This window comes from Sabethes cyaneus, chromosome 3, assembly GCF_943734655.1.
Source record: "Sabethes cyaneus chromosome 3, idSabCyanKW18_F2, whole genome shotgun sequence".
NCBI classification, from domain to species: Eukaryota; Metazoa; Arthropoda; class Insecta; order Diptera; family Culicidae; genus Sabethes; species Sabethes cyaneus.
The window spans coordinates 27,540,472-27,559,171 of record NC_071355.1 but is presented as its reverse complement, the minus strand read 5'-3'; the positions used below and the strand labels follow the sequence as shown (position 1 = coordinate 27,559,171).

Genomic DNA, 18,700 nt, shown 5'->3' with positions numbered 1-18,700 from the left:
TATAAAACTTGTTTAATAACTTAGTCACAGACGTATTTTTTGCTTGCGGGAGCAAAATGACAATGAAAGTCGGGTCCTCGTCGTAATGGGATGCAATAAGAACCGTCTCCAGCAGAGATGCCAGGTGATTTTTTGAAAAGTCTTCACGAATCAAGGAAAAATGTCTTCATTTGTCTACTTTCGCCTTTCCGCCCATTTAAATTGCATGGTGAAGACATGTCTTCACATGTCTTCAAGTGAAGACATTTCACTTTTTTGTAACAAAAATGTCTTCAAAATGAAGACATGTCTTCACTTCTGGCATCTCTGGTCTCCAGCCTCAAAACCCTTGCAAACAAATTTTCACGTCGATCGGTTCAGTCGTTTCCGAGTCTATAAGGAACATACATACAGACAGGTAGACAGACAGAAATTCATTTTTATAGGTATAGAAATCCTTTTTTTTTTGACAAACAAAAATTGAATCAATTCCAGCGGCATTCGGAGATATTAAGATAAATGTCTCTTTTCCAATGCATTCGGTTATGGCGTCACTGTGTGGCGAGCCGATCCGAATAACCCTGAGCTACAGGTCAAGTAGGATTGAACAAATTGAAGACAATCTGAAAAAGAAGAAGTAGATGAAGAAGAAGCAGAAGAAAAAGAAGCAGAAGAAAAAGAAGCAGAAGAAAAAGAATAAGAATAAGAAGAAGAAGAAGAAGAGTGGAACTGCAAGTGACGAGATGTGGGAAAAGAGCTAATGCGAAGGGCGTTGGGCCGTGATCTGGTAAAAGTAAGACGGTTGTTGTAAAGAGAGAGACTGAAACAGTAGTATACTTGATACATTAGAAAATAAAAGTAAAATAATTTTACTTTAAAAATATTTTAAAACAGACACTGATGAAGCCTTCTAGTCGTGGGCGAAATACGTATCTGACAAGAATAAATATACATAGTAGAATTTAATCGGAAAGTTTTGCTTTTAATTTAATTTCAGGCTTAAAAATATATTTGGGTACAATTTTTTTGTGTTCAACATTTATTCTGTGCTGTTCATGATTTTATTCCTTTAGCTGAAAGCCAGTTTTTCTATTCTTGTTATGGTACCTAATAATGTTTTACATTGAAATTCATCATTCAGATATATCCTCGCAACAGCTAAATTGATTCCTTTTAATTGAAACAACTATCATCTTCTACTAATATGTTACTAAATGATATGTACATCTATAATCGTCACTAATTTCGGTCTAACTGTTTCGATTAATAGGCTCACAACCCAAATCTGCTATTGATCCACCACAATAGAGCATATTTAATTTCCTATTTTGATAATGGTAATTATGACTGGTTTCGATGCTGACGTCTAATTTTCGTCCTAATTTTAAACACAAAACCTCCCCTGCCATCAGTACAATGCCAAGTCACCCAGTTTCCACAGCAAACATCTACAAACTCATAATCGGATGTTATGTGATTTCCGGTGTATTTCTAACATTCCTGTTCCCAGTTATCGTTTGTGCTTTCGAACTTATAATTAGGCTTCGTGCACAAATTACGTAACGTTCAGAGGGGAGGGGGGGAGGTCAAGCTAGCGTTACTTTTTGTTACGTAGGGGGAGGGGGAGTCTTGAGAAGAGTTACATAACCAATTTATCAAATTGAAAAAATACGGAATTATTTTTTGCTAAATAAATCTGAGCAGCTGAAAACCGTTTGGCCCAACATGCAACATGGGGTGATGCCTAATTGTTGTTTCGGTGGTGTAACCCTATGATTTTAGCCTCGATTCTACTTGATCAAATCCATTTTGATCAAAATTTTTGTCCTGAACTCAGACCTGGTTGTGTTAAATCATACAGTTTGACCAGAATTCAGAATTTATATTCTGATAATAGTAGTTTTGATAGGAATGTAGAATCGATGCGTTTGCAAAACTAAAAAAAATTAAACGATTGTGAGATTTTCATTCAATTATAGGGAGGGGGGAGGTTTAGTTACGTTACGTAATTTAAAGGGGGGCTGTGCCAAGCGTTACTTATTGTTACATAGGGGAGGGAGGGGGTCAAAAAACTATAATTTTTGCGTTACGTAATTAGTGTACCACGCCTTACAGCACTTGAAATGAAGCGTTCCACATTAATAATAAAATGTCCGCATTATTATTTTAAGACTACTCACTTCTACACAATCTAACATTTGATAATAATCTTACAAATTAATTTAAACAGTTTAATAACTTTGTGTATCCACTCTATAATAAATTAAAATTCAACTTTGTGTATCGTTCATATATTGTAAAATATTTGCAATCTGTTCGACACAGAAACTAGTTCCCAAGGAATATACAGTTTATTTCGCAATAATAAAAATAGAGCACGTGTTCTTAAAACATTTCAAGGTCTTGTAAAAAAGTTTTAATTTTAATTGCAGAATACGCCTTGCTTAGTACAACAATAATAAATCGATCGTAACAGATAACACCCCTTTATTTGTTCGCCATAGTGCAGTGCATAATTAAATCACAAAACTTTGTACTACCTGCATAACTTTTTATGACAACACTTTACATGAAGGTCGCAAGGGACTCAAACTATAAAATTTCTGGCTTTCACCCCGACCGGAACCAGTAAGTTCTAGGGTTCTCCAAAGATTTGACCGCAAATTGGGGATGGATGTGCTACAAACAGGACTTGCATACATGCAAGTGCTAGGCCTTTGGGGCGAGAAACCTCGTCCGATCTATCGGTATTTTTTGGCCCTCTTTACCGAGGGCGCTTTTCTGTTCGTACCGAAGATGATGTTCGGTCCCGGTGAGGAAGGATTCGATTCGTTCGTTTGCAACCTGGCGGAGTTGATCTTCGTCGGTGAAGTGGTTGTTTCGTTCGGACTGTTCAACTGTCGGGCACGATCGTTCGCCAAGTTGGTGCACAATTTGCAGGACGTTGTCGAGCGGTATGGTATGAAGCCGAATGCCAGTGGAATTCGCACGACCATCGAAAATACGGAGAAATTCTGTAGAATCTATGCGATTTATGTTTGGATTGCGGTGACCTTTTACACCGGTTTTCCGTTACTGTCGTCACTTGCATCGTTGCGCTTGAAGCCGGAAGATGAGAGAGGCGATTTCATGCCAATCATGGTCATGAAGTGAGTTGTGACTTGCTAGAGTGGTGTTCGGTTGTACTTAGTAAGCGGTTCATTTCAGATTCTATTCGTTGGATGTTCGTCGTAACATAACCGATTACGGAATATATTTTGTACTTGTGTTTTTGGCAAGTACTTGCTCTGCAACTCAAAGCATGCTAAAAGTGACGGTAATTTCGACTATCATAAAATATGGTGGAGTAATGTTCGACTTTACAACGCTGAAGATTAAACATCTGGCGGAATTCCCGGAAGGTGATGAACGCCGGCAAGAGCTACGAGAGATTATAGAACTTCATCAATTAGCGCTGGAATATGCTGCCCATTTGGAGAAATCCGTTTCTTTCTTTTTACTAAATCAAATGTCTTGTTGCGTTTTGTTGATGTGTTTGATGATGTACTATATTTCAACCGTAAGTAACAGTTATCAACACTAGCGTGCCCAGACCTAAAAAAAGGTTTAGATTTTTATGTAAAAACATATTTAAAGTTGAAATTGGATGTGGAATCACACTGGACATAGACCATTAAATAAAACTTGAATTTCGACTGTTTTGGTCTTGAAACTCCATATCGAACTGAAAATTCAATATTAAATTGGGTTTGAATTTGGACTTAAAGTTAGAGTAATTTGGAATAAAATTTTTACTTAGAATTAGACAATAAACTGAAGTGTTTGTTTGAAATTGAATTTAAAATTTTATTTGAAATTGAAATTGATATAGATTTCGCATTGCATTTGAAATTAAAGTTCGAATTTGACTTGAAATGAGATTTAAAATTAAGCTCAAAATTCAACTTAAAATTCGAATTGTAACTGGACCTGAAATGGATTTAAATTGGACTTGAGATTAATTACAAATGGAATTACATTTAAAACTGGACTTTAAAACTGTAAGTTGGAATTAAAAATGTACTGTAAAGTAGACTTAGAAATTAGAGGTTGAATTTGATTTAAAATTGAACCTAAAATTGGCATTAAAAGAGTCTTAAAATTGTGTAAGTGTGCGTAGACCCTATTTATCTCTCACTGTCCGGTGGCAGGTTTTATTCTCGGTATTTTGCTCAGAAGATTTTTATTTGACTACAGAGCATCAACAAAAGAGAATTTGAAAAAGTAGTGTAAAGGATAATTGTAGAGTTAATTATTATCTACAATGTTGTTGAAGTAAGTATAGCGCTATGGGGCTTATCTCGTTGGTAGCCAAATGAGCACTCTTTTTGCTACCAACGGTGTAGCAGCATCAAAGCACCGTAAATGCAAAAGATAAAACTATACTTTCTTCAATAATAATAATTATTTCTACAATTGCCCTTCATTCTACTTTTTCGAATTCTGTTTCGTTGAGGAGCTGTAGTCAAATGATCATCTACTGAGCAAAAAACCGAAAACGAAGCCTGTTCGGCAGTGATATTATGCAAGAATGGTAACTGCAGTGCTGGTTAGTCTCTGCAAACATCTTAGTTTGGGGTTACAGGAAGCGTTAACTCTACTGGCGGTCAAAAGACCCATAAAAAATAAATGCATCATTTTCCTGTCTGCAAACCCTGCCAGAAAGTAACACTGGAATCATCTGGACTTTACTATTACTTTCGGATTTTCCACCCCATTTAGTATGTTCTTACCATACAAGCACACGAAGTTTTACTTGAAAATATTCTCGCACACGTTTCATTTCTTGTCTGTTTCGTCTTTCGCTTTTTTTCAGTCCCGTTTTTCCATTTTTTGTTCCGTTTTTTCTTCTTCTCGATGTCACTTTCTTGGTTTTTGCTTCCTTTTTATTTCCTTTCCTGTAGAACCATATCGCGACTGCGTCCATTGATAAGGGTTATTGTTGTATGACCCATATTTGATTTGGTGCTAGTAAAATACCCTGTCACAATTAAGTTGTGATGGACAATGATTGACATGGCACACGATCTCAGTAAGGCTCGACTCGTTTTATAAAACCTAATACTTTGCAAGGATCGCTTTGCCAAATTTCATGGGGTAGAGCCCTTACCAAATATTGATATTCTTTGATTTATTAATGCTCCACAGTTGCAGAGTATATGTTCAGCAGCTTCCATTTCAAATTGGCAAAAGCGCTTTTTTGTGTTAGGAAATATATACATAGTTTCTTCAGCAACGTTGTAAATATTGTAAAAACAAGTAACTTTGCTGAAGAAATAAAATTTCTATCTTTATCGAGTGCTAAACTATAGCGCATATTCTTCAAAACTTCTTTAAAAATTGGTTTTTCATCCGTCGCTTTTGTAAGTTGCACTTTACAAGAATACAATGTTCTAGGCATTTGAATTGAAGCTCATAAAATACACGTTTTTGTAGAAGACCGCAAATCTCTTGGACCTTTACTTGCTGACTTATCGCATACTCAAGCTTTAAATTTCCATAGGGGTAAAATGGGGCAAGCGGATTTATGAAATCAGCACTTCATCCTAAAGCTTAAGTCGAGTACTACAAACTTGTATTCCGCTTGTCCGCAACCACCCAAATGAGAGTACGGCAAGCATACGTTGTATGTGTTTCGCGTTCGCGAAAAGCTCGTTAGACGTTCATTTTTTATGTTCGTAGATAGACTCATGATTTCTTTGGCAAAGTTATAGAAAATATAAAGATAAACACTTTTGCTGAAGAAATGACATTTCTATCTCTATCGAGTGCAGAGCTGTAGAGCATTTTCTTTGGAAATTCATTAGAAATAAGTTTTTCATATATAGCGAATGTTGGTTGCATTTTACAAGAGTATATGGTTCTAGGCGATTATTGAAGGACTCAAAACACATGTTTTTCCAGAAGGTTACAAATCTCCATGACCTTTCTTTACAAAGTTATCGTTTATTTAAGCATTATTTTTCCTTAACTTCACGAGCCAAAAGCGATAGATTTGTAAGGAAAGGTCCTAGAGTTTTGCAATCTTCTGCAAAAACGTGTATTTTGAGTCCTTCAATAATTGCCTAGAACCATATATTCCTGTAAAATGCAACCAATATAAGCTAAGCATGAAAAATTTATTTTTAAACAATTTACAAGGAAAATGCTCTATAGCTCTGTATTCGATAGGAATAGAAATATCATTTCTTTAGCCAAGTTGTTAACCATTATATTTCCCATAACGTTGCCGAAGAAAGTAAGTGTCTACCTACGAACACAAAAAATGGATGTGCATCGAGGCTTTCGCGAACGCGAAACACATGCAACGTATGCTTGTCGTACTCTCACTTGGGTTGTTGGGGACAAGCGGAACCCATACAAGTTTACAGTACTTGACTTAAGCTTTAAGATGAAGCGCTGATTTCATAAATCCGCTTACCCCATTTTACTCCATGGGTTCGTGAAGCTATGAAAATTTAAAGCTTGATTGATTGCGGTAACTCAGCAAGTAAAGGTCCAAGAGATTTGCGGTCTTCTTCATAAACGTGTATTTTAAAAAAGCTTCGATAATTGCCTAGAACATTGTATACTTGTAAAAAGCAACTAACAAAAGCTAAGTATGAAAATCCAATTTTTAAAGAAGTTTTAAAGAATATGCCCTCTGGTAAACTTTTTTTCATTTCAGTTTTTATTCCTTTACTCTCTTTCTTATTTTTTCTCTTTTTCTATACCGTTTGTTAAGATATTTGACAGATTTTCGTGCGCTTTTCCCAGTTTTACTCCTTTTGTCTCATATTTTCTTTCTGATTCTTTTTCTAGACAGCAGCCTCTACCTCTAGATCCATCCTTTTTTGTGAATATGTTAAGGAAATTTACTAACACTTTCATGAGAAACTGTTTGCTCTAGTTCAGCATTCGTTAAAGATAGAAATTTTATTTCTTTAGCAAAGTTGCTTGTTTTTACAATATTTACAACTTTGCCGAAGATACTATGTCTATATTTCCTAACACAAAAAAGTTATTCTTTTATTTTCATTGTAGTAAGCGATGAAGAACTTTTGAGAGTTTTAGATTAAGGGGGATATTCATGCGAACAAAAGTGCTAAAGACAATAAATGATAAAATGAAAGCAAAAGACTCTAGGAAAAAAATTTCGCTTTTCGCCCTTTTGGACCAGTCAATAGACCAGTCTTTTTTACTAAGATTTAATAAGATTCGGGCTTTTGCTGCACTACGTCTTATGAATCGTTTCTTTTGGTTTTTGCTTTCACTTTCCTTTCGTTTTTCTCTTTTTCTCCTATATTGCTTTTTTTCTGTCTCGTGTTTCATTGTTTCGTTTTTTTTTTCAATTCCTGTTCCATTTTTTTTTATTTTCAGTCCCATTTTACCTGATGTTTTCACTCGATTTTTGTTATTTCTCCGTTTTCTGTTTTGCGTTTCAAGTTTTCGTTTTTCTCTAACTTTTTTCATCAAGTCTCCTTCAGATTTTTTGGCTTTGTCCGTTCCGAGTCATTTTCCTTGCTCGGCTTTTTCGTTTTTTCTGTCACGATTATTTTGTTTTTGACATTTTTTTGTCCATTTGGTCTTCAATTTTCTTTTTCAATCTTCCGTTTTTCGTCTTTTACTCTTTCGTTTTATCTTTTATTTGGTCCTATGTTTTGTTTTTCATTTCTTCTTTTTTCCCATGTTCTCGTTTTTAACGCATCTTTCTCCTTTTATATCCCGGTTTACTTGTTTCCTCTATAGATTCCCCCCCCCCTCTCTCTCTCTCTCTCTTTTCTCTCGTGACTTTCTCCCCGTTGTTTCGCTTCATGTTTTTCACCTGTTTTACTTTATTTTCTTTCCCATTTTCCGTTTTTTATTTTTTTCTTATCCAGTTTTTCGTTTTCAGTTTTCGTCTTTTTTAACTCTTTTAGTTCTTTCACGTTTTTTTATCCCGTTTTTCTTTCTGATCTTTCTGTTGCTCTCCTTTTCGTCTTTTTTACATTTATTTTGTTTCCGCCTACTTAGCTTCGAGGTACGATGCTGGTCTAACAAGCCAGTCGTCGCATGTTCGAATCTCGGCTAGACGGTGCTTGCTTGATAGAGTCAGTAGGATCGTTACACTGGCCCCGTAATTTTCCTGTATTCTAAACAGCCGGCTGCGAAGTCTGTCGATAAAGAAGGGTAATGCCTAATGACGGTTTAAGCCCACGACTTCGTTTTTTTTGTTTCCGGCTCCAGTTTTAGACTATCTTCCATTCGTTTTTCGTCCCATCCTTGTCCTTTTATATCCCATTTGACCACTTTCTCCTGCTTGCTTCGTTTCCTCAGTTGGCTTTCTGTTTTCACATGCTATTCTTCTTTTCCCCTTTGGTTTCTCTTATTTTTTGGGCCGTAGTCCCTTTCTTGTCTCGTTTTCCCTCTTTTTCTCTATTGTTTGTCCTATTTCGCTCTATCCGCTATTGTTCTGTCCGCTGTTTTTCACTCTTTTCCAGAATCCTGATTTGCCTCTGTTTTTTCATTTGTTTGTTTTCCTACCTTTTTTCTCGTTTTCAGACCGCTTTTCCTTTTAGTTTGTTTATAATTTTCTGTTCCGGTTCGACTTTTTCGATCCCAGATTTTGTCTTTTATTTACCCTATCTATTTCTATTGCATTTTTCGTTTTTGTCTGTTCCGCTCTTACTTTTATTACATTGGGACTTCGAATTTGGCATGGTTCGATTTTGGCATGCCTTAATTTTGGCAACAAAAGTATCCGTTTTTGGCAACACAAAATATTTTACTGTCAAAAATATGCTTAAACATCAGTCAGTTTCCGCATGCATACTTTAAATGACGAAAAAATATTGCCCTAAGTGTGTTAATGAAAAAAAGTTTGCAGTTATAGAATGTTCCGAACAATAATATTTTTATTGCCGTAGGACTACGTCTTATCGCAGGTTGCCTAAAACTTACTTGCACCGCCCGGATTGGTCTTGGCGGATTTTGTAAACATAAAAAGGTTGCAATCGTTGATCAATAACATTTAGTCAATTTCTAACGCATTTACATTCAATTTTTTCATATGAAAAAAGGGTCTCCATTTTGGCACGGTTTCGATTTTGGCAACATAAGCGACACGCATTTGTTGCCAAATTCGAAACCCTACATTATTTTGTTATTCCCTACTTCACCTCCTTCTCTGCTACTTTTTTTTCTATCCCATTTTCCTATTTTTCTGTTCTTGTTTCTCCATTTTCGTGCTCCGGTATTTTATCCTTTTATTGTTCTCCTCTTCTATCTCATTTTTTGTCCACTTTATCCTCATTTCTTTCTCGTTTTCTTTATAATTTTCCTTTCTTTTATATAACTTTTCTTTTTTTTCTTCCGTTCTTAATCTTTTTCTGTTCAGCTTGATTTCCGGCCACGTTTCCTCGATGTTTTTGTTGTCATTTTTTATCCCGTTTTCCCTCCCACTCTGTCGAGTGTTTTTTTTGGATTACTTTTTTTCATTTCAGTTTTTATTCTTTTACTCTCTTTCCTATTTTTCCTCTTTTTCTATACTGTTTCTTGAGATATTTGTCAGATTTTCGTGCCCTTTTCCTATTTTCACTCCTTCTGTCCCATATTTTCTTTTTCTAGACAGCAGCCTCTACTTCTAGATTCATCCTTTCTGTGAATGTGTTAAGAAAATTTACTAACAGTTTCATGTGAAACTGTTTGCGTTGTTTGATTTATGAGTTACGAATTTTTGAATTGAAAAAATGTTCAGAAAAGAGCGAATTTTTCGGCTTTAGTTTTATAATTTAAAGACTAGAAATTGGCAAACAAGAACCAAGTAGGGTTTATTTCTCATTCCCGTCGTAGTAAGTAAAGCCACTCTAATTTTCATCATTTCTTGGGTGGATTTAATGAATACCCCAAAAGTTCTTGTGCTGATTTGACTCAAACACAGTTACCTTCCGATTCGTGCACTTTGAATTCACTAAAAAGCGATTATTAAAACATTTTATTGAAATTACGCAACTGACTTTATTTCTTAAATTCGTCGTACCGTCGTACCGTCGTACCGTACCACAATAATGTTTATAAGATTAGCGCGCATGCATTTGTGTAGAACGGCATGACAAATGTTATTCTGCAAAATTTTCTACTGGTCATGCAAGTTTTGCCGGCTACAGAATAACGGAAATGCGTTGCGTGAGTTATTTTCATGTTATGCATGACGGAAATTGAAACGATTAGTCGACTTTTTTTTCTTCGTCGCATGAAAAAATGTAGGAAATTTGGCTGCTAGAAAAAAAGTATTTAAATAGATCTCAGCTCACTGTGATAGATCGAGTATGATAGTCAACAAACTTAAATATTAGGGAATAACTAATTTTGTATTGTGTGTCATACGCTGATAGTTTTAATAATTTGTGTTGGATAGGACGGAAGTAGGCAATTACAACGAAGGAGCAATATACCCTATGTATTTTCAAAAATTTCAATGAGACAGAAAATAATTTGTTTGGTGTTTGCATCATCACTTAACTTAAGAAATGGAATTGAATTAAAACCAAATCAATTCAGTAGAAGTTGAAACTAAACTTGAAATTTTATATAAAACAATGTTGGAATTAGGCATGAAATTAGAATTTAAATTAAACTTGAAATTGAGCTCAAATGGGGCTTCATAATGAACTTGAAATTTAATTTATAACCGGACTTGAAATTGGGCCTGCAACTGGAACTGTTTTTACACGATTAAACGATTTTACCGGTCCATCAGTCTGGGCACGCCAATTGTTATCATTTTCGACACCTAAGCTGAATGATTTCTACATTTTCAGAGCTTTGGAGCAAGTACGATTAATATTATCATAATGTTTGTTTTCATGACCGGAGAAATGGCACTTTACTGTTTTTATGGAAACACACTGAGCGATAAGGTAACTAAGAAAAGATCTTACTGGAGATTGCAAAACATTGAAATTGAAATTATCATTTTAGGCAGCGAAAGTAGGTAATACCATGTACGCTTACGCATGGTATTCGGAACCAGTTGATATGCAAAAAGATATCCAATTTATCATTGCACGGTCTCAACGACCAACGGGAATTACTGCCGCTAAGTTTTACTTCGTCAATAGGGAAAGATTCGCCATTGTTAGTCAGACATCGCTCTCTTACTATTTGTTCTTGAAAAATACATTTTAGATTTAGCAGCGCACTTAAAATTCTGACTCATCAACAATTTAATACGAACTTAATATGTATCTTTACACGAAGAATGCTTTTCTAGTATCACATATAAATAGGTTAAATCAACACCATTTGTCAGAAACTAGTATAATTAAGTGCAACACTAATGAAGCTAAAACAACATATTTCATTCTCAAAAAATGGCATTAGATTTGGGCCGAACGGTAGCGTTCGATTCGAGGCCTCACCATTGCACCGTTGCACAGGATACTAATAATCTATTTATGCTCGAACATCGTCAATATTCTCGTACGGTTTGCTGGTTGCTGCTGGTGGTTTATGAATATGAAAACGTGCTTCTACATATTTTATGTGCACACTTACTACCTCTACACGTTGTTGTCTGTTGAAAAGCAAAACTCTATAGCTACACCTAGCTGAAATACGATCGTCGTGTTGGCTCGTCATCGGTCATCGGCCGGAGCAGGAACCGCCGCCGGGAGCAGTCGGAGAACACGTTGACGAAAACTTTCCTTTGATGGGATCATGTAAATTATTGGATTATTTGTCGGACGATGCAAACTCGGCTTCGGTCACGCCGGAGGCACAACTTTATTGCGATTTATAGTTTTAGCCAATGCCTGTCGAAATTTATTAACCATCCTTCCTGGGGAAGGGGGAGATATGGAAGGGGGGGTTGGTTTTCTTTGGCGACTACTTGAGCTGTTATGATTGCAGTTTTGCTCGGAAAAGTTGTCCTTTGGGGTGAAATAAGGATTTGGAAGCAATATTTGGGAACAAGAACGAGTGAGTCAAGTTGATTTCTAATTGAATGTGCAGTAAATGAATTGAAATATTGTCTCTAGAGGAAGCATTTTATCATTACAGCGTTAAAATAAGGAGTCGTTTAGAAGCCTTGAAAATTATTGCAATTTATTACTCGCTTATATATGATTCTGTACTTAATCAGTTCAAAAACAGCTGTAATTTCTTATTGTATTGGAAAAATAAATTAATTATTTTTTATTGCAATTTGTTATGCTACAATATTTGCTTCATTACATTTTTTTAGATTCTAAAATTAGTCACAGTAGTTACACTCACAATACGTCACACAAATTTTTGTTATTTCCTTGTCAACATTCAGCAGTAGAATAATTACGAGCATTCACTCTGGCATCATCACTCAGCTGGAATGTATCGAAACCTCCTTCGCCTGAAGATATAAACAAAGCGTTCCATTGAATACCATTTTAACATCATAACATTAACTGAATTAAGGGAAGCCCCCATGCAATAATGATGCCTTAATCCATCTGTTCAAACATTTTGTTTTGAAAAAATACGGAACAGATGTCATTAAGGCATTGGTATATCACCCGAGTGGCTCGAGTTATATGAATTAGGCTTTTATTAACACTGCTATTTAAGCTCGCATACGATAGTCGACAGTATAGAGAGCAACCGTAACGACATCGAAAATTTTTCAGTCTAAATTACAAACTCGTCAAAAAGTTCACGATGAAGTTGTTTGTGGTTCTTGCCGCTATCGTTGTACTGTTTCAGCTGGTTTCCGCTAGATTAGTGATAGACGCAAGTAAAATTTTTGGAAAAATAAGACAAATTGCAATAATTTTTATTTACCACGTAATTAATCGTTTTAGAGGAATGCGGTTCCAATGAAGAGTTCCAGAAGTGTCAAAGCTGCTGTGAAAATAGCTGCATACTGAATTGCGCGGTTGTTAGATGTATGAAACCGATCTGCACTCCTGGATGTGTCTGTAGCAGTGGATTCGTTCGCGATCCGTCAAGCGGAAAGTGTATCAGTGCTAAAGCTTGTCCCATGCGAGGGGTTTTGGAATTAGCGCAAAAGCAATAGGTTATACTTGTTGCATTTTTCGATCCAAGGAAACAATAAATGAAAGCCGTCTGGTATTCGATTCTTCAGAAATTTATTTTTTTCTTTTAAATCATGCAACTGGGTCTGAAGTGTGAAGTTTGAAACGTGCTGTCCATACAGAAGTTTAGGTTTAGAAAGTAATCTTATATTTTATGATGAATAGCTTTATCGAAGATCATAATAACTTTGTCTTGTGTCATTTGTAGTTATCAAACATCTTTACGGATAGAATTGGGTATGGACATTTAATGTAAATCATATTTTACGTTTGTCAAAGTGCAATGAAAAACGAGTAATGAGTGGTGAGTAGTGAGTAGTGAGTAGTGAATAGTGAGTAGTGAGTAGTGAGTAGTGAGTAGTGAGTAGTGAGTAGTGAGTAGTGAGTAGTGAGTAGTGAGTAGTGAGTAGTGAGTAGTGAGTAGTGAGTAGTGAGTGGTGAGTAGTGAGTAGTGAGTAGTAAGAAGCAAGAAGTGAGAAGTAGGTAATTGAATATTATTCGATCGACGTCGCGATAATTCAGCCTCAAAAGTCCACTTGATTTCGCGTCCATTGTGCCTTTTAGCAGCATGTTTTCCATCCAGTATACCTACCGTTCATTCTGTCTCGTCCGTATGACTCTTATGCTGTCCTTTTTGTATATTCTTTGAGAACAGACTTCACAGCCGGCAGTTAGAGTACACGGCAGTTACGGGGTTAGAGCAAAAATCCTGCTGACTCTATCTAGCAGCACCGTCTAGCCGAGATTCGAACATTCGACGGCTGGCCTATTGGGCTAGCACCGTACCTCGAAGCCAACTGGGCGATTGAAATCTGGAATCTAGAAGTTTCAAAAATTAGTCATGACTTGTGATAAAAATAAAAATAAAATAACTTTTTTGTGTTAGGAAATATGAACCTGGTTTCTTCTTGCTGTAAAAATGGAATCTATATCTCTACTGGACGCAAAGTTATGGATCATTTTCTTTGGAAGTTTCCTGAAACCTTTTTGTTTGTACTTAACTCTTGTTAGTTATATTTTTTTTATCAACTTTTATAGCTTGAATCATTCGTGACACCTGTGCTGTGAGGTTGAGATTTGAACCAGGGTTCTCGGCGTGACAGGCGTGGGTCACTTCACCGAGATGGTAACATCCTATAAAAAATTATTGTTCTAGTTAAATGGCTATATACACAAAACACATGTATTTACAAACTACTGCAAATTTCTAGGGTTTTTTCTTGCAATGTGATCGCATTTTCAAGCATCATTTTGACACGAGCTTCTAGTGTGCAATGGGGCAAGTGGAGATATAAAATCAGTGCTCCATCTTAAAGCAAATCAAGTACAAATATTATAAATTTACAAGTTAAGTATTACAAATCTATACGCCCTGCAAGTTTTCACTCACCCATATTAGAATAAGGTTAGAAAGTAAATAGTAAAAAGCAAAAAGTAAAAAGTAAAAAGTAAAAAGTAAAAAGTAAAAAGTAAAAAGTAAAAAGTAAAAAGTAAAAAGTAAAAAGTAAAAAGTAAAAAGTAAAAAGTAAAAAGTAAAAAGTAAAAAGTAAAAAGTAAAAAGTAAAAAGTAAAAAGTAAAAAGTAAAAAGTAAAAAGTAAAAAGTAAAAAGTAAAAAGTAAAAAGTAAAAAGTAAAAAGTAAAAAGTAAAAAGTAAAAAGTAAAAAGTAAAAAGTAAAAAGTAAAAAGTAAAAAGTAAAAAGTAAAAAGTAAAAAGTAAAAAGTAAAAAGTAAAAAGTAAAAAGTAAAAAGTAAAAAGTAAAAAGTAAAAAGTAAAAAGTAAAAAGTAAAAAGTAAAAAGTAAAAAGTAAAAAGTAAAAAGTAAAAAGTAAAAAGTAAAAAGTAAAAAGTAAAAAGTAAAAAGTAAAAAGTAAAAAGTAAAAAGTAAAAAGTAAAAAGTAAAAAGTAAAAAGTAAAAAGTAAAAAGTAAAAAGTAAAAAGTAAAAAGTAAAAAGTAAAAAGTAAAAAGTAAAAAGTAAAAAGTAAAAAGTAAAAAGTAAAAAATAAAAAGTAAAAAGTAAAAAGTAAAAAGTGAAAAGTAAAAAGTAAAAAGTAAAAAGTAAAAAGTAAAAAGTAAAAAGTAAAAAGTTAAAAGTAAAAAGTTAAAAGTAAAAAGTAAAAAGTTAAAAGTTAAAAGTTAAAAGTTAAAAGTTAAAAGTTAAAAGTTAAAAGTTAAGAGTTAAGAGTTAAGAGTTAAGAGTTAAGAGTTAAAAGTTAAAAGTTTAAAGCTAGAAGTTAAAAGTCTGCAGCAAGCAGAAAGCAGAAATTCAACAATAAAAACAAAAGGTCCCGGAAAAAGCAAGAAGCAAGATGCAGGATCATCAATATCTAATCTTTTAGAGGGGAAAATCTCCCCCAAAGCATTTCTTTTTGATCCTGAGTTATAACCGAAAAAACTAACGAAGAACGATGGTGCATAACGACGGTGTCAGAGGTAACCGGCGACAAAATTCTAAATCCAAGTGTCTGACCAGAAAAAATCAGCTACGCATCCAGTTTTTCATCCAGAAACGCTGTTAAAATTAACTGACTACGTCACTTCGAACTGTAATCTATATACCAGAAGCCAAATACAGTAAAGATTTACTCGATATCTCAGGTGTCCATTATGGTTATAGTTGATAAAGTTGATTTTGGGTACATTGTTAGCATGTGATATAACCTAGTCAACTACCAAAAATCAACTTTATTGATTAATGGACAGCTGAGATATAATGATGGGCTTACAGCACCACCCACGGCGTTATACAAATCTTTCCTGTAAGTGGATAGACCAGAATGAAATTGCATAACTCAACTGCGGGGTAAGAATATCGAATCGAAAATCAAATTTTCAGAGCAATAAAACACCCTTATCGAAGGTTCATTAACTATTCATCCTCCCAATAAACAACAACTGAAAGAGCAGCAGTTCAAAATAGGGCCCAGGCCTGGAATTTTACCGCCCCGTCTCCAGCTCGGCCAGAGTATCGATTTCAAAATATAATAAACCTATAGCCATTGGAGTCACTGGGGCGGTTCACGCTTCCTTGGTCAGCGCGCTGCCAGCCTGAGCCCGGTGGTAATAAATCACACTTCATCCGACCAATTTGAGACCATGCAGCCATCACTGCCAATCAGTGTCACCTGGCTGTCCTCTGCTCTGTCCTCCAGAAGGCCGCCGCCGCCAGCCGCACTAAATTGACGCCCGGTAAAATTTCTGTGACTAGCGAAAAACTTCCAACCCGCTCACCACGTCGGAATACCGTCCATTGCTGGCTGATGGATGATGTTATTTCGACGCTCACCTTTTCCATCCGTCACTTAGAGGATCGATTCGCTAGTTTTTAATGACGTTTCTCCAGTTTAAGAATTCCACTGCTAAATTTGATGAGTGCTTGCTGCTCATAATAAGGATTCTGTAAAATTGATCCTCTTAATAATGCAGGTTATTAAGAAAATTGAATTTTGTTTTGGTGTGAAAATTGAACTAGTTAAACTAATAAAAATTATTAGAACAATTTTTTCTCATGGTACTCAATTTAAGAATATGTACTCCTAACCTGCCTCTTGACCCAAGCTAGGGAATTAAATTGATTAAAATCGATATTAAGCTTACCTCGTAAACAAGACTGTTTGGCATCATTATCGCAAAATTTAACTGTTATTGTGTAGGATTATTACCGCCCGTGGACTCGGGATCGCAGTCCCGCCCGCCGCCAGGATCGTCATCCTGCGCGATAAAAACGTCTCTATTTATAAGAGATATTTGCAGCCCCCAACTCCCGGGCACACAAGAACAAGCTGTTAGTAATTATCGCTATTGCCGCTTTGTGCTGAAACTTTCCACCGTCGCCGCCGTCGCCCGGCTTTGAGAGCCAAATCATTTCTAGTGGGCTGCTGGCTTTGGAACCCCGACGGCGACTACGCGAGCGATAATGGGATTAACATTCGGAAAAGTAAACAGTCGTTACGCTCGGAGCAGCAGAAGTCTTGCCATCCAGTTTGGACCATTCTGCTGGGCTAATGAGGTTGATGCCATATTCCGAAATGGACGATTTCGCCGAATCGGACCGAAACACGCGAAATTTGCTGCGGAACGATCATACTTGTGACCGGCATAAGCAGACCACGTTAAAAATTAACTGTTAAATTTTGAGTGCCAAAATACCGATACGGAATTATTTGTTTTAATCATCCCAGACCTGTAATCAGGTCATATGTCATCACAAAATTGAAATCTTGTCCAAAACCCAACTCCTTGGACAATATCTTGGGATAGTTAATGAATTTGTGTAAAAATCCAAACGCATTCAAACAGTTGAATACAGTTTTGAATAGTTCTCTGAACTTTAGCTTTTCTCAATACAAATAATAGTAAAGGTCAGTTCCGGGTGAAACATGCTCAGAAAAGTGACTTTGATTGTGTAAACAGATCTGAAAGTAAATCAATAAATGTCAGCTACTCTAAGGTAACATCAGTCAAACAATAAACTCCTCAAGTTTACTCCGAACTCTTGAAGCGGATCGGCCTGGAAAACATTCCCAAACCATCATCATCAGGCTACTAAAGTCATTGCCATCGGCAGACGTCCTTAAACTTGCAATTAGACCTAAGTACGACAGCTTTTTAAACAACTTTCTAAATTACCCCCATGACCTTTAGCCACGGCGTCTCTCCTCCGGAGGCTAACTCGACAGAAGTCCACGAAAGTAGTATCACACACATACACATACAGTTACAGTTACAATTCCAAAAATTGTTATTTCATCTTGGAGCAAACTTGTAACTTCCAGACACTTGAACGCTCTTCTGGTTGCTTACCGCGCTTCCTGTGCCGTACCACGTTAGTCGCCTTGCTTGTCGGTGAGAATTCCGGTGGATACAAAAGAAGAAGAAGTAGAAGTTTACTGGCCGCGTTTTATTGTCGACCGAGGATCGTTTGATAAGCGATAGAATGCCGAAGGGCTGAAAGGCGGGATAACAACACAGGAGTTTGGTCGTTCTGTGTAAATAAATATTTATCTGTCTTGAATAATTACCGAAGAATGTTTAGTAGGTACCAAGGAATGAATGTTTAAACATTCCTCTCGAACGAATGAACCAAAACTGGTGCAAGGTGGCAGGAAAGCAGCTGCCTAACTGTTAACTGTAATTGCGTTTGATTGCGCAATAGGAAATGGTAAACGATAAAATATGTGAATAGACAAAATTGCTACCCTCGTTAGTGCTGTTTTTTGCCCGACTGGTGATTTCTAAACTGTGCCTGGCAGTGGATTTACAGCAAGCAATGAATTTTTTGCGAGGGCGTAATGAAGATACAATTTAAATTGATGTCCTTCGGGTTATGAATTTATCCTCTGGAGATTTTAAATTCAAAAGAATTATCTATCTGATTTCAATTACATTCAAAACCGAAGTTATATTGTTAATCACAGAAATTTCAATGCTTTAAAGCTAGGAGGAATGAGTAAACGGTTCAACTATTCAATAAAACTTTAATTATGTCATTCAATTCAACACTTTATATGTCTTTCGATCACGCTCATCGATATAGTTTTTCTGGAGGTTAATAGTGGTCAATTACTATTCGATTCAAGGCTAACTATACAAAAGTGTGTATGTGTTCTCTTAAATGTACTTTCCAACAAATCTTAGGGTTTTTAAAATTGTAAA

The 18,700-nt window shown here is 35.8% G+C and overlaps 2 protein-coding genes across 2 annotated transcripts; both read left to right on the top strand.

Moving 5' to 3' along the window:
* Positions 1 to 2,679: 2,679 nt before the first annotated feature.
* Positions 2,680 to 11,163, top strand: LOC128739411 (uncharacterized). Its single transcript, XM_053834894.1, has 3 exons — positions 2,680 to 3,128; positions 3,187 to 3,538; positions 10,957 to 11,163. The coding sequence occupies exons 1-3, from the start codon at positions 2,680 to 2,682 to the stop codon at positions 11,161 to 11,163; spliced, it is 1,008 nt and encodes a 335-aa protein (XP_053690869.1).
* A 1,422-nt stretch (positions 11,164 to 12,585) lies between these two features.
* Positions 12,586 to 13,115, top strand: LOC128743745 (venom peptide CtAPI-like). The gene is made up of 2 exons (XM_053840399.1): positions 12,586 to 12,745; positions 12,813 to 13,115. Exons 1-2 carry the CDS (start codon positions 12,670 to 12,672, stop codon positions 13,025 to 13,027), a joined length of 291 nt encoding a protein of 96 aa, XP_053696374.1. The 5' UTR covers positions 12,586 to 12,669; the 3' UTR covers positions 13,028 to 13,115.
* The last annotated feature ends 5,585 nt before the right edge of the window (positions 13,116 to 18,700 follow it).

Coding starts and splice junctions, on each gene's coding strand:
- LOC128739411 (XM_053834894.1), top strand. CDS start 2,680: ATGCAAGTGCTAGGCCTTTGGGGCGAGAAACCTCGTCCGATCTATCGG. Junction 3,129..3,186: donor ATGCCAATCATGGTCATGAA/GTGAGTTGTGAC, acceptor GGTTCATTTCAG/ATTCTATTCGTTGGATGTTC. Junction 3,539..10,956: donor TGATGTACTATATTTCAACC/GTAAGTAACAGT, acceptor TTATCATTTTAG/GCAGCGAAAGTAGGTAATAC.
- LOC128743745 (XM_053840399.1), top strand. CDS start 12,670: ATGAAGTTGTTTGTGGTTCTTGCCGCTATCGTTGTACTGTTTCAGCTG. Junction 12,746..12,812: donor TAGATTAGTGATAGACGCAA/GTAAAATTTTTG, acceptor TAATCGTTTTAG/AGGAATGCGGTTCCAATGAA.